The sequence below is a fragment of the Haliotis cracherodii genome, unplaced genomic scaffold (assembly GCF_022045235.1).
Source record: "Haliotis cracherodii isolate W230 unplaced genomic scaffold, xgHalCrac1.p SCAF_13, whole genome shotgun sequence".
NCBI classification, from domain to species: domain Eukaryota; kingdom Metazoa; phylum Mollusca; class Gastropoda; order Lepetellida; family Haliotidae; genus Haliotis; species Haliotis cracherodii.
The window spans coordinates 41,518,026-41,542,726 of record NW_027266268.1 but is presented as its reverse complement, the minus strand read 5'-3'; the positions used below and the strand labels follow the sequence as shown (position 1 = coordinate 41,542,726).

At 45.4% G+C, this 24,701-nt stretch overlaps 2 protein-coding genes across 2 annotated transcripts in view; one reads left to right on the top strand and one right to left on the bottom strand.

Moving 5' to 3' along the window:
* Positions 1–3,375, top strand: part of LOC139459946 (A disintegrin and metalloproteinase with thrombospondin motifs 6-like) — a 67,375-nt gene extending 64,000 nt beyond the window's left edge. The window contains exons 32-33 of the mRNA XM_071241681.1: positions 320–504; positions 2,911–3,375. Coding sequence (XP_071097782.1) covers positions 320–504; positions 2,911–3,072 — 347 coding nt within the window. The 3' untranslated portion in view covers positions 3,073–3,375. The remainder of the gene's footprint in view (positions 1–319; positions 505–2,910) is intronic.
* A 406-nt stretch (positions 3,376–3,781) lies between these two features.
* LOC139459943 (A disintegrin and metalloproteinase with thrombospondin motifs 15-like) overlaps positions 3,782–24,701 on the bottom strand; it is a 40,345-nt gene continuing 19,425 nt past the window's right edge. The window contains exons 13-28 of the mRNA XM_071241679.1: positions 22,789–22,940; positions 22,105–22,168; positions 21,794–21,899; positions 21,243–21,394; positions 19,475–19,595; positions 17,607–17,684; positions 16,871–17,028; positions 16,228–16,369; positions 13,913–14,042; positions 11,587–11,791; positions 11,111–11,261; positions 9,551–10,239; positions 8,951–9,058; positions 8,155–8,680; positions 5,223–5,347; positions 3,782–3,959 (exon numbers count right to left, since the gene is read on the bottom strand). Of these exons, the coding sequence (XP_071097780.1) occupies positions 5,223–5,347; positions 8,155–8,680; positions 8,951–9,058; positions 9,551–10,239; positions 11,111–11,261; positions 11,587–11,791; positions 13,913–14,042; positions 16,228–16,369; positions 16,871–17,028; positions 17,607–17,684; positions 19,475–19,595; positions 21,243–21,394; positions 21,794–21,899; positions 22,105–22,168; positions 22,789–22,940 (2,907 nt within the window). The 3' untranslated portion in view covers positions 3,782–3,959. The remainder of the gene's footprint in view (positions 3,960–5,222; positions 5,348–8,154; positions 8,681–8,950; positions 9,059–9,550; positions 10,240–11,110; positions 11,262–11,586; positions 11,792–13,912; positions 14,043–16,227; positions 16,370–16,870; positions 17,029–17,606; positions 17,685–19,474; positions 19,596–21,242; positions 21,395–21,793; positions 21,900–22,104; positions 22,169–22,788; positions 22,941–24,701) is intronic.

Genomic DNA, 24,701 nt, shown 5'->3' with positions numbered 1-24,701 from the left:
AGCTGTTCAGGTGATGTGGGTAAAGTTGTTCAGGTGATGTGGGTAAAGTTGTTCAGGTGATGCGGGTAAAGTTATTCAGGAGATGTGGGTAAAGTTGTTCAGGTGATGCGGGTAAAGTTATTCAGGAGATGTGAGTAAAGTTGTTCAGGTGATGCGGGTAAAGTTATTCAGGAGATGTGGGTAAAGTTGTTCAGGTGATGCGGGTAAAGTTATTCAGGAGATGTGGGTAAAGTTGTTCAGGTGATGCAGGTAGAGTTGTTCAGGTGATGTGGGTAAAGCTGTTCAGGTGATGTGGGTAAAGTTTTTAGTGTCTGTGCAGGTTGCAGCCAGCAGCTGACCGATACCTCGGGTACCATCACCAGCCCTGGGTACCCGGATGAGTACCCGCCTAACTCCCACTGCATCATCTACATCACCGGGGAGACAGACCAGAAGATCCAGATCGCATTTGACCGTGTTGAACTTCAACAGGGTGACGACTCGTGTCAGCATGACTCACTGACGGTGAGTTTATTAGTTGGTTAACAAAATGAGTCAACATGACGCATCATCACTGAATATATCAATAAGTAAACGTCCTGTGTCACCTTGACGCATCATCAGTGAATATATCAATAAGTAAACGTCCTGTGTCACCTTGACGCATCATCAGTGAAAATGTCAATAAGCAAACGCCCTGTGTCACCATGACGCATCATCACTGAATATATCAATAAGTAAACGCCGTGTCACCATGACGCATCATCACTGAATATATCAATAAGTATACGCCCTGTGTCCCCATGACGCATCATCAGTGACTATGTCAACAAGTAAACGCCCTGTGTCACCATGACTCATCATCAGTGACTATGTCAACAAGTAAACGCCCTGTGTCACTATGACGCATCATCAGTGACTTTGTCAACAAGTATACGTCCTGTGTCACCATGACGCATCATCAGTGACTATGTCAACAAGTAACTTATTACTTATTGACAGGTTCACGTTTACTAATTGACCTGATTTGATGAAATAGCCATGATCTCTGTTGATTGGTGTCTTGTGGCGGCGAATGTGGACTGCTTCGGTAAGTTTTAGTTGGAACACAACCAAACCCCAAGAGCCTAAAGGTGTAATTTACAAAACTGACTGCAACGGTGGACGATCTTACGTAGGTGAAAGACCCCGCCCCATCAACACCAGTATCAAAGGGCACAAAACCTCATCCATCAAATCAAACAGTAAATCGTCCATCTCGGACCATATCAGAAACTATCCTAATCACAACATCAACTAGGACAACGTCCAATTCCTTCCAACAACCTCAATGATTTCACTTAAAGAAAACTAACAGAAGCAGTCCACATTCGCCGCCACAAGCCAGCAATCAACAGAGATCAAGGCTATTTCATCAAATCATGTCAATTAGTAAATATGAACCTGTCAATAAGTAAACGCCCTGTGTCACCATAACGCATCATCAGTGAACATGTCAATAAGTAAACACCCTGTGTCACCATGACGCATCACAAGTGAACATGTCAATAAGTAAACGCCCTGTGTCACCATGACGCACCATCAGTGAACATGTCAATAAGTAAACGCCCTGTGTCACCATGACGCATCATCAGTGAACATGTCAATACGTAAACGCCCTGTGTCACCATGACTCGCTGATTGTGAGAATACCAGTAAGTTAACGCTGCATGCCACAACAACGCATTGATAGTGAATATTTCAGTTAACGCTCCATGTCACAACAACTCATTGATAGTTAATATTTCAGTTAACGCTCCATGTCACAACAACGCATTGATAGTGAATATTTCAGTTAACGCTGCATGCCACAACAACGCATTGATAGTGAATATTTCAGTTAACGCTCCATGTCACAACAACGCATTGATAGTGAATATTTCAGTTAACGCTCCATGTCACAACAACGCATTGATAGTGAATATTTCAGTTAACGCTGCATGCCACAATAACGCATTGATAGTGAATATTTCAGTTAACGCTCCATGTCACAACAACGCATTGATAGTTAATATTTCAGTTAACGCTCCATGTCACAACAACGCATTGATAGTGAATATTTCAGTTAACGCTGCATGCCACAACAACGCATTGATAGTGAATATTTCAGTTAACGCTCCATGTCACAACAACGCATTGATAGTTAATATTTCAGTTAACGCTCCATGTCACAACAACGCATTGATAGTGAATATTTCAGTTAACGCTGCATGCCACAACAACGCATTGATAGTGAATATTTCAGTTAACGCTCCATGTCACAACAACGCATTGATAGTGAATATTTCAGTAAGTTATCACTCTGTGTCACCATGACGCGCAGATACTGAGAATATCAGTTACTAGTTGACTCAAGTTGTTCTGTTGCTAAACTGGGTGTTCAAAACAAAACTGGACAAGCTGTCTGCAGGTCTCAGACGTGTGTTGTTTTAAGGAAGAGAATTTATGGATGTCAACTTCTTTATTGTGAGGAACACAACGATTCGGAGTATACTTCCTTACTCCTTCATCAGGTGAATAAATGCTATGAGGCAGAGAAGATATATATGTACATTTAAGAACAACAGAAGTAATAAGATAACAAAGATGGAAATGGCAGAGGGCAAATGGAGGCCAGCTGGATAATTATCACCGACAAAGATCAAAGCAATAAGTCCCAAGCACTGGGCAGATAGTGTCTCAATATCTCAATGGCTTCCTGTAGTTTTCTTGTCGCCATTAGTTGTTGGTAGACAGAAACGTTGTGTTCCTCATAATAAAGAAGTTGTCACCCATAAATTCTCTTCCTTATGTGTATCACTTCTAGATGCATCTCAAAGATGTGTTATGTTAACATGTGTACGACGTGTGTTGTTTTGTCTGCATGTGTACGACGTGTTGTTTTGTCTGCAGGTGTACGACCTTGGTGGGGGCGGGCACGAGACGTACTGTAGCGTGACTGATCGGTTCATCTGGGAGTCCACCAGCCCCCATGTTAAACTGGTGTTCCACTCCGATGACTCGGGCGCCGGCCGTGGCTTCAGGGCCCTGTACACCATCACAGAAAATATGTGAACTTCTTATAACAATTAAGTTAAACAGTTTAATCATTTATCCAAGCTCCACACCGAAGCGTTGTGACAGGAAGGCTGTAAGTGTACTCCTCGCAAAACTGACTGGAATAGACTCGAGCAGTGACCGGTCTGATCATGGCCGACCAGCACTGGTTCCGTCTTTATGAAAGTGTATACCAATGTGTAGCGTAGTCAGTAGATCGGTATGTGTTATGTGGTTTAATACATGCACCTGTCCATATGATACATTGTAGACACGTTTTGCAAACCACAATTTATTCTTAATTAAACATGTGTCATTTGAGAGTGATGTCGTTATTGCCCACTGCGCATGTAAGAGAGTGTCAGATACATTGCTGTTTCAAAACGTGACAACAAGTGACAACCCTTCAATAGAAGGTCGTGTCAGATGAATCCTGAGCGAACTTTGACCTCCCATTCTAAATAGAGTATGGGTGGGGTTTTGAGCCAATCACATGCCAGTGTTCTAAAACGATTCCCTTCCATTGCTTTACCACCTGGATTCGGAAATTTCGATCTTTAACAGAGAAGCCAGACGGGACTAGTGCACCGTGTTTGGGTTTAGGTGCAATAGCGCCCAGTAACAGGAGGGTATAAAGTATTAACAACAGAGTATATACCGCCATCTTTATTACTTTCCATTCGGAACTGCCCTTTTCGTTCATGTATGAGACTTTAGAAGCCCCGATGCTGATGAGGTGATTAGAAGGAATGTCACATTGTCAGGGAGAGAGATATCTCATCCGAGTAAAAGATCTGATTTAAATTGGATTGGTCAAAATATGGTCTCACAGACGTCCGCCCGGGAAGCAGCATCATCTGTGCGGTTGTTAGCGTGCCTGCTCCATCAGATGGGAGTCGTTGGTTCTGAAATATAAGGAGAAACGTTTGTTGTTTAACGCAAGATTCCACCTATATGACGGTGGTCTGCAAATAATCAAGATTGGACCAGACAGTGGTCGATACCATGAGCATTAATTTACACAGCTGGTATACAATGATATGCATCAACCAAGTCAGCGAGACCCATAAGTCGCCTGTCACGACAATCACAGTCGCCTCTTACGACAGGCATAGGTTGCTGAAGGCCAATTCTAACCCGGATCTTCACGTGGCTGTGCGTGTTGTGAACGTGTTTCGAGGTGAAGCTCGACATATGACATCAATGACCGACAGCATGTCGCGTGTTAAGGAGTCAGAACCACGTCTATGTGTACGAACATAGATTAATTTAAAGAAATCTGACAGACACTGCAGGCAAAAAACACCTACTCCTTTCTACACAAGACACAAATAGGGCTGCACGAGACACACGGACAACACAAGACACCAAGACACAAATAGGGCTGCACGAGACACACGGACAACACAAGACACCAAGACACAAACATGGCTGCACGAAACACACGGACAACACAAGACACCAAGACACAAACATGGCTGCACGAGACACACGGACAACACAAGACACCAAGACACAAACATGGCTGCACGAGACACACGGACAACACAAGACACCAAGACACAAACATGGCTGCACGAGACACACGGACAACACAAGACACCAAGACACAAACATGGCTGCACGAGACACACGGACAACACAAGACACCAAGACACAAACATGGCTGCACGAGACACACGGACAACACAAGACACCAAGACACAAACATGGCCGCACGAGACACACGGACAACACAAGACACCAAGACACAAACATGGCCGCACGAGACACACGGACAACACAAGACACCAAGACACAAACATGGCTGCACGAGACACACGGACAACACAAGACACCAAGACACAAACATGGCTGCACGAGACACACGGACAACACAAGACACCAAGACACAAACATGGCTGCACGAGACACACGGACAACACAAGACACCAAGACACAAACATGGCTGCACGAGACACACGGACAACACAAGACACCAAGACACAAACATGGCCGCACGAGACACACGGACAACACAAGACACCAAGACACAAACATGGCTGCACGAGGCACACGGACAACACAAGACACTACCAGGGCTGCACGAGACACACGGACAAATCAAGACACTACCAGGGCAGCACGAGACGCACGGACATACAGACATACAGACGTGGAGCACGCACCTATGTACAGACGTGGCAGAACTTCCGGCAGTTGATCTCTGCCCAGTCTTTGTACAGGGCACACACGGAGGGGTGATAGTCGATACATTCAATGGACGCGTCCACGCAAGGCAGAGTCACAGTGGCTGAAAGGCACCGGAGGGAATATTTGTCAAACCTATATTCAGTAGAAATACAAGCTTATAACACACGCACGCAGTCAGGCACAACTACACTGCACAAACACTGCAGTTAAAGTCCAACCTTAATCTGCTGCCGCCCATCCCTCGCATACTCACATCTATATCCACCCTCACTCACATCTATATCCACCACTGCAGTAAAAGTCCCACCTTAACTTACCGAGCCTGTACTTTAAACCCAGGTTTAACCCATCCCATGCATACTCACATCTATATCCACCTTCACTCACATCTATATCCACCCTCACTCACATCTATACACCCCCTCACTCCTGCTGCGAATCACTCTCCGATGTTCTGTATACGTGACTCTCATGATGCCAAGACTGAATGAAGACTGTAGAAACAGAGCCATTGGACGTCTGGAAGCTGGAGAAAGTCAGACACCAGTAGCCAGGCACTTTAACGTGAGGCAGAGTACCATTTTATTTTCTCGCCTGTGGCAGCGCTAAGGACTCCGCAACTCTACAAGAGATCGATCGAGAAATGAAAGACCCAGGGTCACAACTGCGGCGCAGGACCGCTTCATCTGGGTGTTGCATCTTCGCAACCGGACAATCAGTGCAGCATACACAGCTAACAATTTCCATGGTCTTCGTAGAGTCTCAGCAAAAACCATCAGAAATCGTCTAAGACAGCATGGGATACGCCCAATGAGACCATATACAGCGCCCGTTCTGTGGCAACATCATCGTTGTGCACGTCTGCAATGGAGCAGAAATGTTCGACCATGGACCCTAGTGCACTGGAGAAGGATATGGTTCAGTGATGAGTCGCGGTTCATGCTGTATCGCCATGATGGTAGAATGCGTGTCTACAGACGGAGATATGAACGTTACACTCGACACTGTATTCATGAAGTCGACCGATACGGCGGTGGAAATGTCATGATGTGGGCAAGCATATCCGTGAATGGTAGGACAGATCTGGTGCACGTGCAGGAAAACTTAACTGCTGTACGCTACCGTGATGAAATCCTTCAACGTCACCTTATTCCCGCCATGGACGTCAGAAGAGAGATTTTCCAGCAAGACAACGCAAGACCGCATACTGCACGTGTTACCATGGCTTATCTTGCCCACAACAATGTTACTGTGCTGCCATGGCCCTCCAAATCGCCTGATCTAAGCCCCATTGAACATTTGTGGGATCTGCTAGACAGACGTGTAAGACGCCGACAGCCTCAACTCCAGACGCCTCAACAGCTGAACCATGCATTGCAGGATGAGTGGAGAAGGATTCCACAACGCCAGATTCGACGACTCATACTGTCCATGCCCAGGCGCTGCAGAGCTGTGATCGATGCTCGTGGTGGTAACACCCGGTACTGCCTTTGGCACAGTGCCATCGAAGACACAGACGCCCCTTAGAACATTAAAATACTGTTTGTAGTGTAAGAAACATGTGCCTCATCCTGTGTAAAATTTGGTTGTTGTACCTTCATTATTTATTGTGTAATCATTTTTCATTGAACATGTATGAAACACTGATTATTCTGTTATGCGTTTCTTTTCTTGGCCCGTGTATATCCACCCTTACTCACATCTATATCCACCCTCACTCACATCTATATCCACCCTCACTCACATCTATATCCACCCTCACTCACATCTATATCCACCCTCACTCACATCTATATCCACCCTCACTCACATCTATATCCATCCTCACTCACATCTATATCCACCCTCACTCACATCTATATCCACCCTCACTCACATCTATATACACCCTCACTCACATCTATATCCACCCCCACTCACATCTATATCCACCCTCACTCACATCTATATCCAACCTCACTCACATCTATATACACCCTCACTCACATCTATATCCACCCTCACTCACATCTATATACACCCTCACTCACATCTATATCCACCCTCACTCACATCTATATACACCCTCACTCACATCTATATCCACCCTCACTCACATCTATATCCACCCTCACTCACATCTATATACACCCTCACTCACATCTATATCCACCCTCACTCACATCTATATCCACCCTCACTCACATCTATATCCACCCTCACTCACATCTATATACACCCTCACTCACATCTATATACACCCTCACTCACATCTATATCCACCCTCACTCACATCTATATCCACCCTCACATCTATATCCACCCTCACTCACATCTATATACACCCTCACTCACATCTATATCCACCCTCACTCACATCTATATACACCCTCACTCACATCTATATCCACCCTCACTCACATCTATATCCACCCTCACATCTATATCCACCCTCACTCACATCTATATACACCCTCACTCACATCTATATACACCCTCACTCACATCTATATCCACCCTCACTCACATCTATATCCACCCTCACTCACATCTATATACACCCTCACTCACATCTATATCCACCCTCACTCACATCTACATCCACCCTCACTCACATCTATATCCACCCTCACTCACATCTATATCCACCCTCACTCACATCTATATCCACCCTCACTCACATCTATATCCACCCTCACTCACATCTATATCCATCCTCACTCACATCTATATCCACCCTCACATCTATATCCGCCCTGGAACCACATCTATATGCACCCGCACTCACATCTATATCGACCAATTAACCACATCTATACCCACCCATTAACCACATCTATATCGACCTTCACTCACATATACATCCACCTCACTTACATCTATATCCAGCCCCTTAACCACATCTATCGCTAGCCCTGTCCAACTCACCCGCCACCTGGCCCAGGTCCTGTAGACAGAAGTGACACCGACGTTTACAGTTGGTTCTTGCCCAAGATTCGTACTCCTCACACACACTGTCTGGATACTCCACACACTGCGTGTTCACGTCGCTGCAGTCCAAATCCTCACTGGTTGTGGATGACGTTCTTGTAACGTAGTCGTCATCGCAGTAGTTACAGTGCCTCTGGCAGTTCTGTTTGGCCCAGTCCGGAAACTGTCTGCAGTCTCTCTGACTGTACTGTCGGCAGCTATTCAAAACATCGACACACTCTTGGTCCTTCAACATTCGTCCTTTATTATCAGAATCTTCGCTAATATCCTCGTCTGCGTTTGTGACGTCACCCGCTCCTGTTTGTCTGATACCATTCCCTCCTCGTGTGACGTCATCCTCTCCTTGTGTGACGTCATCCTCTCCTTTTGTGAAGTCATTCGCTCCTCCTTGTGTGACGCCATTCTCAGCTCCTTGTGTGACGTCATCCTCTCCTTGTTTCACGTCATCCTTTCCTTGTGTAACCTCCTCTCCGTGTGTGACATCAAACTCTCCCTGTGTGACATCATCCTGTCCTTGTGTGACGTCATCCTCTCCTTGTTTCACATCATCCTTTCCTTGTGTGACATCAAACTCTCCCTGTGTGACATCATCCTGTCCTTGTGTGGCGCCATCCTTTCCTTGTGTGACGTCATCCTCTCCCTGTGTGACGTCATCCTCTCCTTTCGTGAAGTCATTCGCTCCTTGTGTGACGTCATCCTCTCCTTGTTTCACATCATCCTTTCCTTGTGTAACCTCCTCTCCGTGTGTGACATCAAACTCTCCCTGTGTGACATCATCCTGTCCTTGTGTGGCGCCATCCTTTCCTTGTGTGACGTCATCCTCTCCCTGTGTGACGTCATCCTCTCCTTTCGTGAAGTCATTCGCTCCTTGTGTGACGTCATCCTCTCCTTGTTTCACATCATCCTTTCCTTGTGTAACCTCCTCTCCGTGTGTGACATCAAACTCTCCCTGTGTGACATCATCCTGTCCTTGTGTGGCGCCATCCTTTCCTTGTGTGACGTCATCCTCTCCTTTCGTGAAGTCATTCGCTCCTTGTGTGACGTCATCCTCTCCTTGTTTCACGTCATCCTTTCCTTGTGTAACCTCCTCGCCGTGTGTGACATCAAACTCTCCCTGTGTGACATCATCCTGCCCTTGTGTGACGTCATCCTCTCCTTGTTTCACATCATCCTTTCCTTGTGTGACATCAAACTCTCCCTGTGTGACATCATCCTGTCCTTGTGTGGCGCCATCCTTTCCTTGTGTGACGTCATCCTCTCCCTGTGTGACGTCATCCTCTCCGTTCGTGAAGTCATTCGCTCCTTGTGTGACGTCATCCTCTCCTTGTTTCACATCATCCTTTCCTTGTGTGACATCAAACTCTCCCTTTGTGACATCATCCTGTCCTTGTGTGGCGCCATCCTTTCCTAGTGTGACATCATTCTCTCCTTGTGTGACGTCATCACTTTTGACAAGATCTGTGGTGTCATACCCACGCCTGACATCTGGGTGAGAACTGTAGGAAACAGTTTCAGCAGCACGCTCCTGCCCACCCACCACTCCTTTCCTTCCCTCCCCATCCTCATCTCCTGTGCCCTCCCCATCTCCCACTTCACTCCTCTGGTCTGTGACATCTTGATCCTCCCCCTGCCGTGCTCCCTGCCCACCTGCTACATCTTCTTGTTGCTCTATCTGGCCCCCATCCTCACCCCCCGTCTCTTCCGATGTGTTCCCCTCCCCATCTTCCTGCCTTCCTATTTGACCAGCCTCAGTCTGGCCTTGTCCACCTGACCTGCCCCCCTCTGCCCCGCCCTTCCCACCGTCTTCCTGGCCCCCTGCTTTGTCACCCCCCAGATCTGTCCTCTGTTCCCTTGCAGCACCTTCCTGACCCCCTTCCCGATGACGTCCCTCCACGTGGTCAGTCTGGGAACACAGGGAGCAGAACAAGGGGCAGTGATGCTGGGCCCACTCTCTGTACCTGGAACACACCCTTCTGTCGTACTCGTGGCAGTCGGCGGAGATGTTGTCGGCACAGGGGGAGACTGCAGATACACAATTATTGACAGACAAATTCATCCATCATATATTTGGTCATTGGTGTAATGGCGTTATGTTGATGATAGGTTAAATATAGTTTGTAATGTCCAAAGCAGCACTAAAATTAGAAGAAGTAAGCATCAACCAACCAATATCAAAAAAAGAAATTTAGAGTATCACAAACGAGAAAATCTTCCATATGTGGCAAAATAACAATCAGACATCTGATTGCAAACTAAAACACCCGCTAAAAAAGCCACTAAAAAAACAAATCCATAATAAAACCAAAGAATTTGACAGAGTGATAACCATTACAAACAGGCCAAACTAAGATAAACACCTACACCAAATTAAAAAAACACCAAATCGGTAAATGCCCCCACTGTAACTTAAAAGAAATGCATGAACACGTAAAACTATATTGCACACATTACCAGCAACACAGAACAACACTCCAATCCACACTAAACTGCAACAATCAAATGACACTAGCAACGCTACTAAACCCCCTAAATGACTTACAAACCTATTAGGTATTATGCATCCATCTAATCAAAAGAGGCCTACTCGGCCGCATCTAAAATAGTACAGCAAACAAGCTGTCAGTAACCCTAAAATTCTAAACCTAGGAAAAAAACACAGTCACCTCACAAAAACTCCACCTTCCGTATGACATATTTCAAGGAAGGAAGGACGTATGCTTTTGTGGGAGGACGTACTTCGCTGACACCGACACTTCTAACAAGTTAGCATTACAACACTATTTCAACAATTGGTGTAATCACAAATCGCACAATAGTCTCCGTAAGTAACGTGATTATCATTTCAGTAATGTGACACAAGGGCTACAGAGTAGGGGGGAGGGAAGGGGGGTACCTGGAGGAGTGAAGCATGCTGCGTCCTTGCAGGGCTCACTGACATCCGGCTTGTCTGACAGCTCACAGTTGTCATCGGGCACCTCGGTGTGTGGGGTCAGGAAACAGCGCACCCCCCTCCTCCTTACCCCCAACCCACAGGTCTGGGTACACTGGAAACACAAACGACTTCCTTCAGGAACATTACATGCATAATTGTTGTCATGGAAATATTTGTTTAAAAAATTTTCTCTTGGGAGGAATGGTGGGAAGGCATAACAACCTTGTTGTAGTCGTATGATGCGCTGAGCACGTTGTTTGAGAATACGTTTAACACACACTGTTCTGAGACCTGCGTCAAAAGAAAGCTACTCGTGGGTCAGATTCCAGTTTTATCAGAATCAGACATAATACCGTGTTTCCCCAAAAGGTGATAGGGATCTAAACTTATGACATATTTATATCATTGAAAACATTCCAGCTCCCTCCCCGACTTACGTCGGTCCAGGGGTCCGTCCTCCAGGCGCCGGGGCAAGGCTGGGAGCCACACGTCTGGGTAGCCAGCGGTCTGCTGGCAGGGTCACACTGGTCATCTTCAACCACCTGGGACTGACCAGCCTGATGTTGCATGCACTGGACAGTCCTAGACGCCAGTCCCCCGCCACACGACAGGGAGCAGGGGCTGAACACGCCCGTGTGCCACCTGCATCAAACAGACCAAGGCTTAATAAAGGATAATTCCAAATTCTTCAAAATTTAAATTACCAACCCTACACGCACAACCCGCCTCCCTGACCCCTCCTTCCTCCTTTGACAAATCACTCTAAATAGCCTGGCGGGCCCGTGTGCGAAATACGCATTATGTCGGGAAGCGCATGTAAAATCTCCAAATCATCATCATCATCATCAAAGGCTGGACGACCTCCTCCTGATCTTAAAGGTAAAGTAAAGGACGTTCAGCACTTCTTTGTCACTTGGACAATCTTTCCGTCAACTGTATATAACTTTGACTACAGAGCGGCGTGGCAATGTAACAATAACAGAGGTAACAAATGTAATACTTGGAATAACACTTTCTGAGTAATGGTCCGGGATTCGAACCCATACTGCCAGAGCGAGGCACCTAATCGCCAGCATACTAAGTCAGCGATCTAACCCACTCAGCCACCGAGGATTCCACAAAATGAAAGTCCGACAATTGGTAGTCTAGATATATAGATAACCCCTAGTGTACCCCTTTGACAAGTGTAAACTGACACGGTTCCCATGGCTGGAAGCTATGAACAAACAATGCCTTTTAGAAAGTGGTCAAATGTGAAAATGTTATATTTGGGATAACACTTTCTGAGAAAAGTACAGATGTGTTATTAAATTTCCGAGATCAAAGATGGAATAGTGTAGGACAGACACATGATGGTAGAGGGTATGTCCAGCCATGACATGCTGGAGAAGAAGCTGGTGGTCGGACATTTCATGTTGTTTTTCACATCATTGTACACCAATACACCGTGCAAGGTATGTATGTGTAACGCTACAGGGGTCGTCATTCGATCTATTGTGTCGTGGATCTCGTAGGAGGAAGTATTCTACCCGTATCTTCACGTGTTCTACCCACGTCTTCACTTGTTATATCAATGTCTTCACGTCTTCTACCTATGTCTTCACGTGTTCTACCCATGTCTTCACGTGTTCTACCAATGTCTTCACGTGTTCTACCTATGTCTTCACGTGTTCTACCCATGCCTTCACGTGTTCTACCCATGTCTGCACGTCTTCTACCCATGTCTTCACGTCTTCTACCCATGTCTTCACACGTTCTACCCATGTCTTCACGTGTTCTACCCATGTCTTCACGTGTTCTACCTATGTCTTCACATGTTCTACCCATGCCTTCACGTGTTCTACCCATGTCTGCACGTCTTCTACCCATGTCTTCACGTGTTCTAACCATGTCTTCACGTCTTCTACCCATGTCTTCACACGTTCTACCCATGTCTGCACGTGTTCTACCCATATCTTCACGTGTTCTACCCATATCTTCACGTGTTCTACCCATGTCTTCACACGTTCTACCCATGTCTTCACACGTTTTGCCCATGTCTTCACACGTTCTGCCCATGTCTTCACGTGTTCTACCCATGTCTTCACACGTTCTACCCATGTCTTCACACGTTCTGCCTATGTCTGCACGTGTTCTACCCATGTCTTCACGTGTTCTACCCATGTCTTCACGTGTTCTACCCATGTCTTCACGTGTTCTACCCATGTCTTCACACGTTCTACCCATGTCTGCACGTCTTCTACCCATGTCTTCACGTGTTCTACCCATGTCTTCACGTGTTCTACCCATCTCTTCACACGTTCTGCCCATGTCTTCACGTGTTCTACCCATATCTTCACGTGTTCTACCCATGTCTTCACACGTTCTGCCCATGTCTTCACGTGTTCTACCCATGTCTTCACGTGTTCTACCCATGTCTTCACGTGTTCTACCCATGTCTTCACACGTTCTACCCATGTCTGCACGTCTTCTACCCATGTCTTCACGTGTTCTACCCATGTCTTCACGTGTTCTACCCATGTCTTCACGTGTTCTATCCATGTCTTCACACGTTCTACCCATGTCTTCACGTCTTCTACCCATGTCTTCACGTCTTCTACCCATGTCTTCACGTGTTCTACCCATGTCTTCACGTGTTCTACCCATCTCTTCACACGTTCTGCCCATGTCTGCACGTGTTCTACCCATATCTTCACGTGTTCTACCCATGTCTTCACACGTTCTACCCATGTCTTCACGTGTTCTACCCATGTCTTCACGCACCTGGGTGGGCAGGGCTGCTGGTGGCAGGGTGTGTGCTGGGTGTCAGGCTCCTCCTCTGCACTACACCGGCTTCTTTCCACCCTGGCCCCGGTGTCCGCCCTCCCACACACGGCCTGGACCTGCCGGGAGCCTGGACAACAGTCAGACGCAACGTGAGACACACAGTGACATACACAGTGACATACACAGTGATATACACAGTGACATACACAGTGGCATACACAGTGACATACACAGTGACATACACAGTGACATACACAGTGGCATACACAGTGACATACACAGTGGCATACACAGTGACATACACAGTGACATACACAGTGGCATACACAGTGACATACACAGTGGCATACACAGTGGCATACACAGTGGCATACACAGTGACACACACAGTGACACACACAGTGACACACACAGTGACACACACAGTGGCATACACAGTGACACACACAGTGACACACACAGTGACATACAAAGTGACATACACAGTGGCATACACAGTGGCATACACAGTGACATACACAGTGACATACACAGTGACATACACAGTGACATACACAGTGGCATACACAGTGGCATACACAGTGACATACACAGTGACACACACAGTGACACACACAGTGACATACACAGTGACATACACAGTGACACACACAGTGACACACACAGTGACATACACAGTGACATACACAGTGGCATACACAGTGGCATACACAGTGACACACACAGTGACATACACAGTGACATACACAGTGACATACACAGTGACATACACAGTGACATACACAGTGGCATACACAGTGACACACACAGTGACATACACAGTGACATACACAGTGACATACACAGTGGCATACACAGTGACATACACAGTGACACACACAGTGACATACACAGTGACATACACAGTGACATACACAGTGACATACACAGTGGCATACACAGTGGCATACACAGTGACATACACAGTGACATACACAGTGACATACACAGTGGCGTACACAGTGACATACACAGTGACATACACAGTGACATACACAGTGGCATACACAGTGGCATACACAGTGACATACACAGTGACACACACAGTGACACACACAGTGACACACACAGTGACATACACAGTGACATACACAGTGACACACACAGTGACACACACAGTGACATACACAGTGACATACACAGTGGCATACACAGTGGCATACACAGTGACACACACAGTGACATACACAGTGACATACACAGTGACATACACAGTGACATACACAGTGACATACACAGTGGCATACACAGTGACACACACAGTGACATACACAGTGACATACACAGTGACATACACAGTGGCATACACAGTGACATACACAGTGACACACACAGTGACATACACAGTGACATACACAGTGACATACACAGTGACATACACAGTGGCATACACAGTGGCATACACAGTGACATACACAGTGACATACACAGTGACATACACAGTGGCGTACACAGTGACATACACAGTGACATACACAGTGACATACACAGTGACATACACAGTCAGTGTAGAGTCAGATACAGAGTAAGGCACAGTCACATAAACAGTTAGATACAGTCACATACATGCAGTCAGATACAGTCACATACATGCAGTCATATACAATGTCAGAAACACAGTCACATACATAGTAAGATACACAGTCAGATACAGTCACAGACAGTCAGTTACACAATCACGTAAATAGTCATATACAGTAAAATACGTTTATAACGAACACGCTTAATTTTGGTCCGGCCATTTGCTGTATAGATGTTGTATATATGCTTATAACGAACTACGGTTATAACGAACTAAAACTAGTGGTCCATTTGAGTTCGTTATAACCGTAGTGTACTGTATATAGTCATATACACAGTTAGATTTACAATCACGTTCACAGCCACATAGACACAAGCATCCATACACAGGCAGAGAATCAGGCAAGTTTACCTCGTGTTCAACATACTATACATATGACATAATATATACTACTCAAGGATCAAGGATCAAGGATCAAGGACCATAAAAAAATCATCAAACAAATAAACATTGAAATATCCTGGTACACAATCATTTGGTTACCCTCATAGCACCTTACAGTGAGAGGACAGTGCCAGGCTGTGGTCGCATCACGTGGATGACATACGCACTACTGAGAGGGGTTTGTTTAGACAATTAATGTTTAATGCGGCCTGAAACCATACTCACTCACTCACTCACCCAAGGCGACGTTAAATTAAACCAGTCCGTCCATCAACTGTCTGTCTGTTTGTGCGTTTGTTTTACGTACCTTGTCCACACGTGGCACTACAGGGGCCTTCCCGGGTGGTCCACGTGTAGCGCACAGGCAGGCGGGCGACTAGGGGCTGGTAGAACTCGTAGTAGATCTCCGGGCTGACGTCGGAGTAGGTGTAGCCGAACAGCCGGTAGACCTGCGGACAGGGGACAGAGCTTCTTGGTGCACTAATTTACAGAAACTAATAACCTCTCCCCCCCCCCCCCCCCCCCCAGCTAATGCTTGTCATAGGTTTGGATGACAATCCCCCATGTCTCTGTACATTAGTGTCATGACCCTCCATGTCAAGCCAAAATACAAAAGCACCGTATATTTACCTTTTTTCACGACCTTCCCCAAAGATGGGTAATATTTTTCATGAACCTCCCCTAGAAACTGTCATATTTGTGTGTGACCGTACCCCGATTCCCTTTGGCCCATCCCCCTTTATAATATTTTATATTTAATGATAATATTAAATATTATGACCCAACAGGTCTAATATTTCAGACAATAATATTTGAAAATAATTCTTCTTTGAGAAAATTGATGAAAAGTTCCTTTCAGGTGCCAATAACCGGTTGTTTCGAACTGAACGTTCATGTACGACACTTGATCGTCGGCTTCGTGGTGTAGGTAATGTAGGTAGTGACGGTACCTGTGCCTGCAGCTGTGTGGGAACGGGGCCTGGGATCTGGATACTCTCCGGGCCATACGGGGCGTACAACACTTTAACCCCATCCCTGCTGTAGGCGTGTTTCTTGTCTTTGTGCCGGAGGTTGGTGTTGAACAGACGCTGGCCATTCACACGTATACCTGCGGGAATCAGTAACACGTGTCATAGCGACTGTATACCTGCAGGAATCAGTAACATGTGTCATAGCAACCCTATACCTGCTGGAATCAGTAACATGTGACACAGCGACTGTATACCTGCGGGAATCAGTGACACGTATCATAGCGACTGTATACCTGCAGGAATGACTAACACGTGTCATAGCGACTGTATACCTGCAGGAATCAGTAACATGTGTCATAGCAACCCTATACCTGCTGGAATCAGTAACATGTGACACAGCGACTGTATACCTGCGGGAATCAGTGACACGTATCATAGCGACTGTATACCTGCAGGAATGACTAACACGTGACACAGCGACCGTATACCTGCTGGAATCAGTGACACGTGTCATAGCGACTGTTTACCTGCGGAAATGATTCACGTTAATACCAATCGGTACTCGCCATCCAACAAGACGGTCACAGTCAGATTCCCTCAGAGAGGATGGTCACCCATAAAAAACCCCATTCGATCCTAATTCCAGTTTCTTCTGACGACAAATGGGGACTTTCTAAAGGCACATGAACAAGCTGATGTCACAAGTCTCACTCACTCATCCACGTGTAGCGGTTGTCATTGGTCATCTTGATTCCTGTTGACCCGCGGGGAATCGTCAGAAACGTCACATAGCCTGAAACAGCCCGGGACACGTGCATCAAACTGTAAACATTTGGAACAACATGTCCTACAAGTAGTTTTCCTTTTCCTGGTTGTTAAATGACCTGCCATGATAGATAGATAGATAGATCTTCTTTATTTCCCCCATTTCATGAAGAGTACAAGGTATACAGTGACAGGACAACATCTATGGTATAAATGTGCACACACACATACATATATATATATATATTACATATATGTCAGAAGTAGTTCATATACATATGTATCGTATTGATTATTTGTGTTATTAGATGGACAATTAGCATGTGTTATTTACAAATGTACACTTGTTTACAATACATACATTGTTTAGTATAAGCAGCTTCGGATGACTTCATCCCACTTTTTAACTGCACCACCAATATTTATCATGCTCTCTGCCCATACATTGTAGTCTAATTCTACTTCAAGTTGTTCAGGTAACCCGCCAAGCAGAAAAGTCAGAAATGTGTCATTGTCTGCCCAGATTCTCACAAATATTTTAACATCAAGCAAATCAATGATTTTATCAAATATAATATTTCTTTCTTCTAAATTCTTTTGACATGACATGAAAACGTGTTTCACTATGTCATTCGCAACTGTTCCACAAATACATTCCTTTGATTCTATTGGCATTGAACCTAAGCGAACTAGTCTAGCTAAGGAAGTAAAATATTCAGGTCTATCGAGAGCAAGTTTCCATAACCTATGTTCTCGTCCAGATCGTATTGTTAGATATCTTGACAGAGATAATCTGCTCAGAAGCGCATTGTTTAGTAATTGTTTTTCGTGTAGGTGAATCTTATCTTTCACAAGTTTTGACCATAATCGTTTCTTGATGAAATTTGAACACATTATATAATCATTAACCTCGTCAGATAAATTATATTTGGAGACAAGATGCAGTATGCTAAAGATAGGTGATTTCGTGTCCCACTTGTTCTTATTAACTAGTGTTGTTTTATATGTAAACTGTCCAAGTCGGGCTAGAAACATTTGTTTGAAAATATACATCAGGTTTGAATTACATAGCTTACCAAGGAGCATAAGCTTTTGCTGATCAATGTATCCTTGTACTGATATAACACCAATTGTGTCCCTCTCTATTTCTTTAGGCATACGCTTATTAAAACCCCGGATTTTCTTACAGAAATAGCGTTGAGTGATTTCTAGCATTTTATATTCCTTTAATGATAGTTTTCCCCACACATTACATCCATATAAGCCACAGGGTAATATCACTCGTTGCCAGATGCGCACGGCGGCTATAGGATTAAGTCCACCAAAGTACAGGCCAGAATCATGGTTTACATTTATTAATTTTCTCAGTTTTTCACATGCTAACCTCGTTCTTTCTACCGAAGTTTTAGCAGTACTTATGTACAATCCCGCATAGACAATTGCCTTTTGAACAGGTAATTTTATCTTACCAATGTAAAGATGTTCAGGCGACTCTATTTTTTTTACTACATTCAAAAGTTAGGACAACACTTTTGAACACATTGTATTTTAACTTGCCACACCATAATTTTCTGCAACGTTTAGGAGCATTTGAAGACCTGTTGTGTTACAGCTGATCAAGTCCGTGTCGTCTGCTAACAGTATTCCTGGGCATCGTCCCCATGGGAGACATAGTCCACAACCGGAATTGCTTAGTTCATGAAGCAAATCGTTTATATAAAGAGTAAAGAGCCATGCTGATATGACACGACCCTGACCTACAACCCTGTTTAACATTGCTGTCTCAGAAGGTTCAGGTCGCGTGATCACTCAACTCACTTTTCTCCTTTCCTCTGAAGAAGCTCCCCGTCTTTTTCTCGCAGGTGTTGTTGCTGCCGCTGCAGATGCCACAGACGTCAAGGCGGGTGGGGGAGTCACTAACACCGTCACAGCCAAATGCCTTGTACACAGAGAGGAAGTATTACGTGTGAAGAGGTCAGCCATGCCGTGAGGGTCATAACACCGCAGTTGTATTTGTATGTGTTTTATGTATGAACGTCTAGATTCTAGAAATGCCAGAAACAATAAGAAACAGCGGGATACTCCATCGGGAAAACAATGCTGTTGTCGCCATATAAATTAAATTCGATTACAGGGGCGAGAGAAAGACCACGAGTTGCATGCGGACAACTTAAGTCATACAATTACTCTACACTAACTTACCCAACACTTACTCAAAACTTACCCTAAACGTACCCAACACTTACTCAACACTTACCCCAAACTTACTCTACACTTACCCTACATATTCAAGAACAAACTTTTACCCCCACACCAACAGAACACTAACCCTACACTCACTCCACACTTACCCTACACTTATTCTACATTTACCCTACACTCACTCTACACCTACCCAACACTTACCCAACACTTCTACAACAGTTACTTACACTTACCCAACACTTCCACAACAGTTACCTACACTTACCCAACACTTAACCCACACTCACTCCACACTTACCCTACACTAACCCAACACTCATTCTACATTTACCCTACACTCACTCTACACCTACCCTATACTTACCAAACACTTCCACAACAGTTACTTACACTTACCCAACAATTACCCTATACTCATTCTACACTTACCCTACACTCACTCTACACCTACCCTACACTCACTCTACACCTACCCTACACTCACTCTACACCTACCCAACACTTACCCTACTCTTACCCCTCACTTACCCTACTACCCAACACTTACCCAACACTTCCACAACACTTCCACAACAGTTACTTACACTTACCCAACAATTACCCTATACTCATTCTACACTTACCCTATACTTTCCCAACACTTCCACAACAGTTACCTACATTTACCCCACACTTACCCAACACTTACCCAACACTTAACCCACACTTACCCTACACTCACTCCACACTTACCCTACACTAACCCAACACTCACTCTACATTTACCCTACACTCACTTTACACCTACCCAACACTTACCCAACACTTCCACAACAGTTACTTACACTTACCCAACACTTACCCTACACTCATTCTACACTTACCCAACGCTTAACCCACACTTACCCAACACTCACTCTACACTTACCCAACACTCACTCTACACCTACCCAACACCTACCCAACACTTACCCTTCTACCCAACAATTCTCTATACTTACCCCAAACATACTGAACACTTACCCTACATTTACAAGTACAAACTTTCACCCCCACACTTACAGAACACTTACCCTACACTTACTCATCACTTACCCCACATTTACTGTACACTTTCCCTACATTTACAAGTACAAACCTTTTACCCCACACTTACAGAACACTTACCTACACATACCCAACACATACTCAACACTTACCTACACATACCCAACACTTATCCTACACTCACTCTACCCTTACCCTACACTTATTCAACACTTACTCAACACTTACCCTCTACTTACTAAACACTTACCCTATACTTACCCAACACTTACTCAATACTTACCCTAAACCTACTGTACACTTACCCTACATTTACAAGTACAAACTTTCACCCCCACACTTACAGAACACTTACTCTGCACTTCCCCGACACACATCGGTTGTACGTGCCGCCGTCGTCGGAGTCGCACTCTGTACCGTCCTTGTAGTCGGTGCTCGTCCCGACCCCCCTCAGGTGAATCGTCTCGCCCCCCTCAGGGCTGCAGTACAGCATGCACACACTGTCACCTGCCACCCACAACATCGCCCATGGCTTACATCAGGGAAGTCAACTCATCGACACAGACAACGATACATAGACAACATGACGTCATGGTGACGCCAACCACGACTTACAAGCGAGACTTCACAGCGTAAATGATGAAAACATAGAGGAGTCATATATTGGGGAAGGGTGGGCGGATACAGAGTGTAGTTATGTTGGGTCTGGCGGACATGCATATAAGGAAAAATGAGCTAAATATATGTACGTGGCTTTGAAAAGTTTAAACTTATTTTTATAAAGTATTCCATGGCAACTAGGCTACAACTTCTACACCATCCATCGACAACAGTAACCTTACCTACAGTATCCCATGGCAACAAGTCCATAACATCTACACCGTCCACCGACTACAGTAACCTTACCTACTGTATCCCCTGGCAACCAGTGGAGGTGACGCCCACCAAGGGGGTAGATGTCTGTGGCGGCACACTGCTCCTCCCTGTACTGAGACTGGGGCGTGGTGCAGGGCTGAGGAGAAGGGGGTTGACCACGTCAGTTTGATTTGCAGATCCCTAGCATATCAACATATCAACATATTCCCTGGGAAATACCTACTTCCTGTTCCCGATATCGGCCCCTTCTCAACATTGAATCTAGTAAGTACTAAAAACACTTTCTGCACAATACATCGAGGCAGAACTGGCGAAGGATTTTCAAAGAAAAATGTTCTCACCTCAAAGTTGCAGATCTCCGCTTTTGAATCAAATCCCTCGCACTTCTTTCCCCCAAACAGAGGCCTGGATTAGAAAATAAAACTAATTCAAACGACAAATATAGTAAACCTAAGGTATTTGTATTGCTGTCCTAAAATAATCACAACCTAATAATTGAACCCGCGGATCTGCATATTTCCTGCTGTCGATAGCAACAAACGGGATGGCATGACTCCGCCCATGTGTCTGTCACCTTCCATGACTCCGCCCCCTCCCCGCCACCAACCTACCCAGAGTTCCTTGCAGATAGCCTAGTACCCCTGCCACAGGCCAGCGCCATGTGACGATTCGTCACATCTTGCACAGACCATTCAAGATATTGCATGTGTTTTTCATCTGTTTCATTTTTGACGACTGTACACATTTAGATAAACATATGTCCGGTCACGTGATATGCAAATTAGTCTGTGGCAGTGTTGTTATGTTAAGTCGCTACTGCGCCGGAGTGTGCCTCCCTTCCTGGGCCTGTCACCTCACATGCCTCCGCTCTTCCCTACCCGTAACTGTCACCTCCTATGACTGCGCCCTCGCTTTCCGGGCCTGTCACCAGACGAGACCCCTCCTCTTTCCCCTCCCCTCCACCCCTCCCTGGGTATGTCACCTTCTTGGGCCTGCCACCTGACATGACTCCGCCCACTCTTTACCTGGGTCTGTCACATTTCCTTGTCTTGATCCTGACACCGCCCCCGCACGTGCGGGAACATGGCGACCACTCAGAGTCCCAATCCGACCACCCCCCGTCTCGAGGTGGCGGCCCCCAGGGCCCTATGTCCGCGCACCGGCCGTTGATGCACCACTAGAATGATAGGGCGACACCGTCATGCCAAGAAAATCAACGGGCTGCTCACATAGTATGACATGAAAGGCGGCAAGATCAAATAGCTGCCCATACCGGCAACGTGGACCACCTGTGACACATGACTGATGCCTACTGCGGATCACTGATTAGTCACAGACTGATGCCTACGCTGTCTATAACTGATGCCCACATTGTCTATAACTGATGCCCACACTGTCTATAACAGATGCCTACACTGTCTATAACTGATGCCCACACTGTCTATAAATGATGCCTACAGTGTCTATAAATGATGCCTACAGTGTCTATACCTGATGCCTACACTGTCTATAACTGATGACTGTACTGTCTATAACTGATGCCCACACTGTCTATAACTGATGCCTACACTGTCTATAACTGATGCCCACATTGTCTATAACAGATGCCCACACTGTCTATAACAGATGACTGTACTGTCCATAACTAATGCCCACACTGTCTATAACTGATGCCTACACTGTCTATAACTGATGCCCACATTGTCTATAACTGATGCCCACACTGTCTATAACAGATGCCTACACTGTCTATAACTGATGCCTACACTGTCCATACCTGATGCCTACACTGTCTATAACTGATGCCTACACTGTCTATAAATGATGCCTACACTGTCCATACCTGATGCCTACATTGTCTATAACTGATGACTGTACTGTCTATAACTAATGCCTACAGTGTCTATAACTGATGCCTGCACTGTCCATACCTGATGCCTACACTGTCCATACCTGATGCCTACACTGTCTATCTGATGACTGTACTGTCTATAACCAATGCCTACATTGTCTATAACTGATGCCTGCACTGTCCATACCTGATGCCTACACTGTCCATACCTGATGCCTACACTGTCTATAACTGATGACTGTACTGTCTATAACTAATGCCTACAGTGTCTATAACTGATGCCTGCACTGTCTATAAATGATGCCTACACTGTCCATACCTGATGCCTACACTGTCTATAACTGATGACTGTATTGTCTATAACAGATGCCTACAGTGTCTATAACTGATGCCTGCACTGTCCATACCTGATGCCTACACTGTCCATACCTGATGCCTACACTGTCTATAACTGATGACTGTACTGTCTATAACTAATGCCTACAGTGTCTATAACTGATGCCTGCACTGTCCATACCTGATGCCTGCACTGTCTATAACTGATGACTGTACTGTCTATAACTAATGCCTACAGTGTATATAACTGATGCCTGCACTGTCCATACCTGATGCCTACACTGTCCATACCTGATGCCTACACTGTCTATAACTGATGACTGTACTGTCTATAACTAATGCCTACAGTGTCTATAACTGATGCCTGCACTGTCCATACCTGATGCCTACACTGTCCATACCTGATGCCTACACTGTCTATAACTGATGACTGTACTGTCTATAACTAATGCCTACAGTGTCTATAACTGATGCCTGCACTGTCCATACCTGATGCCTACACTGTCCATACCTGATGCCTACACTGTCTATAACTGATGACTGTACTGTCTATAACTAATGCCTTCACTGTCTATAACTGATGCCTACACTGTCCGTACCTGATGCCTACACTGTCTATAACTGATGACTGTACTGTCTATAACTGATGACTGTACTGTCTATAACTAATGCCTACAGTGTCTAAAACTGATGCCTGCACTGTCCATACCTGATGCCTACACTGTCCATACCTGATGCCTACACTGTCTA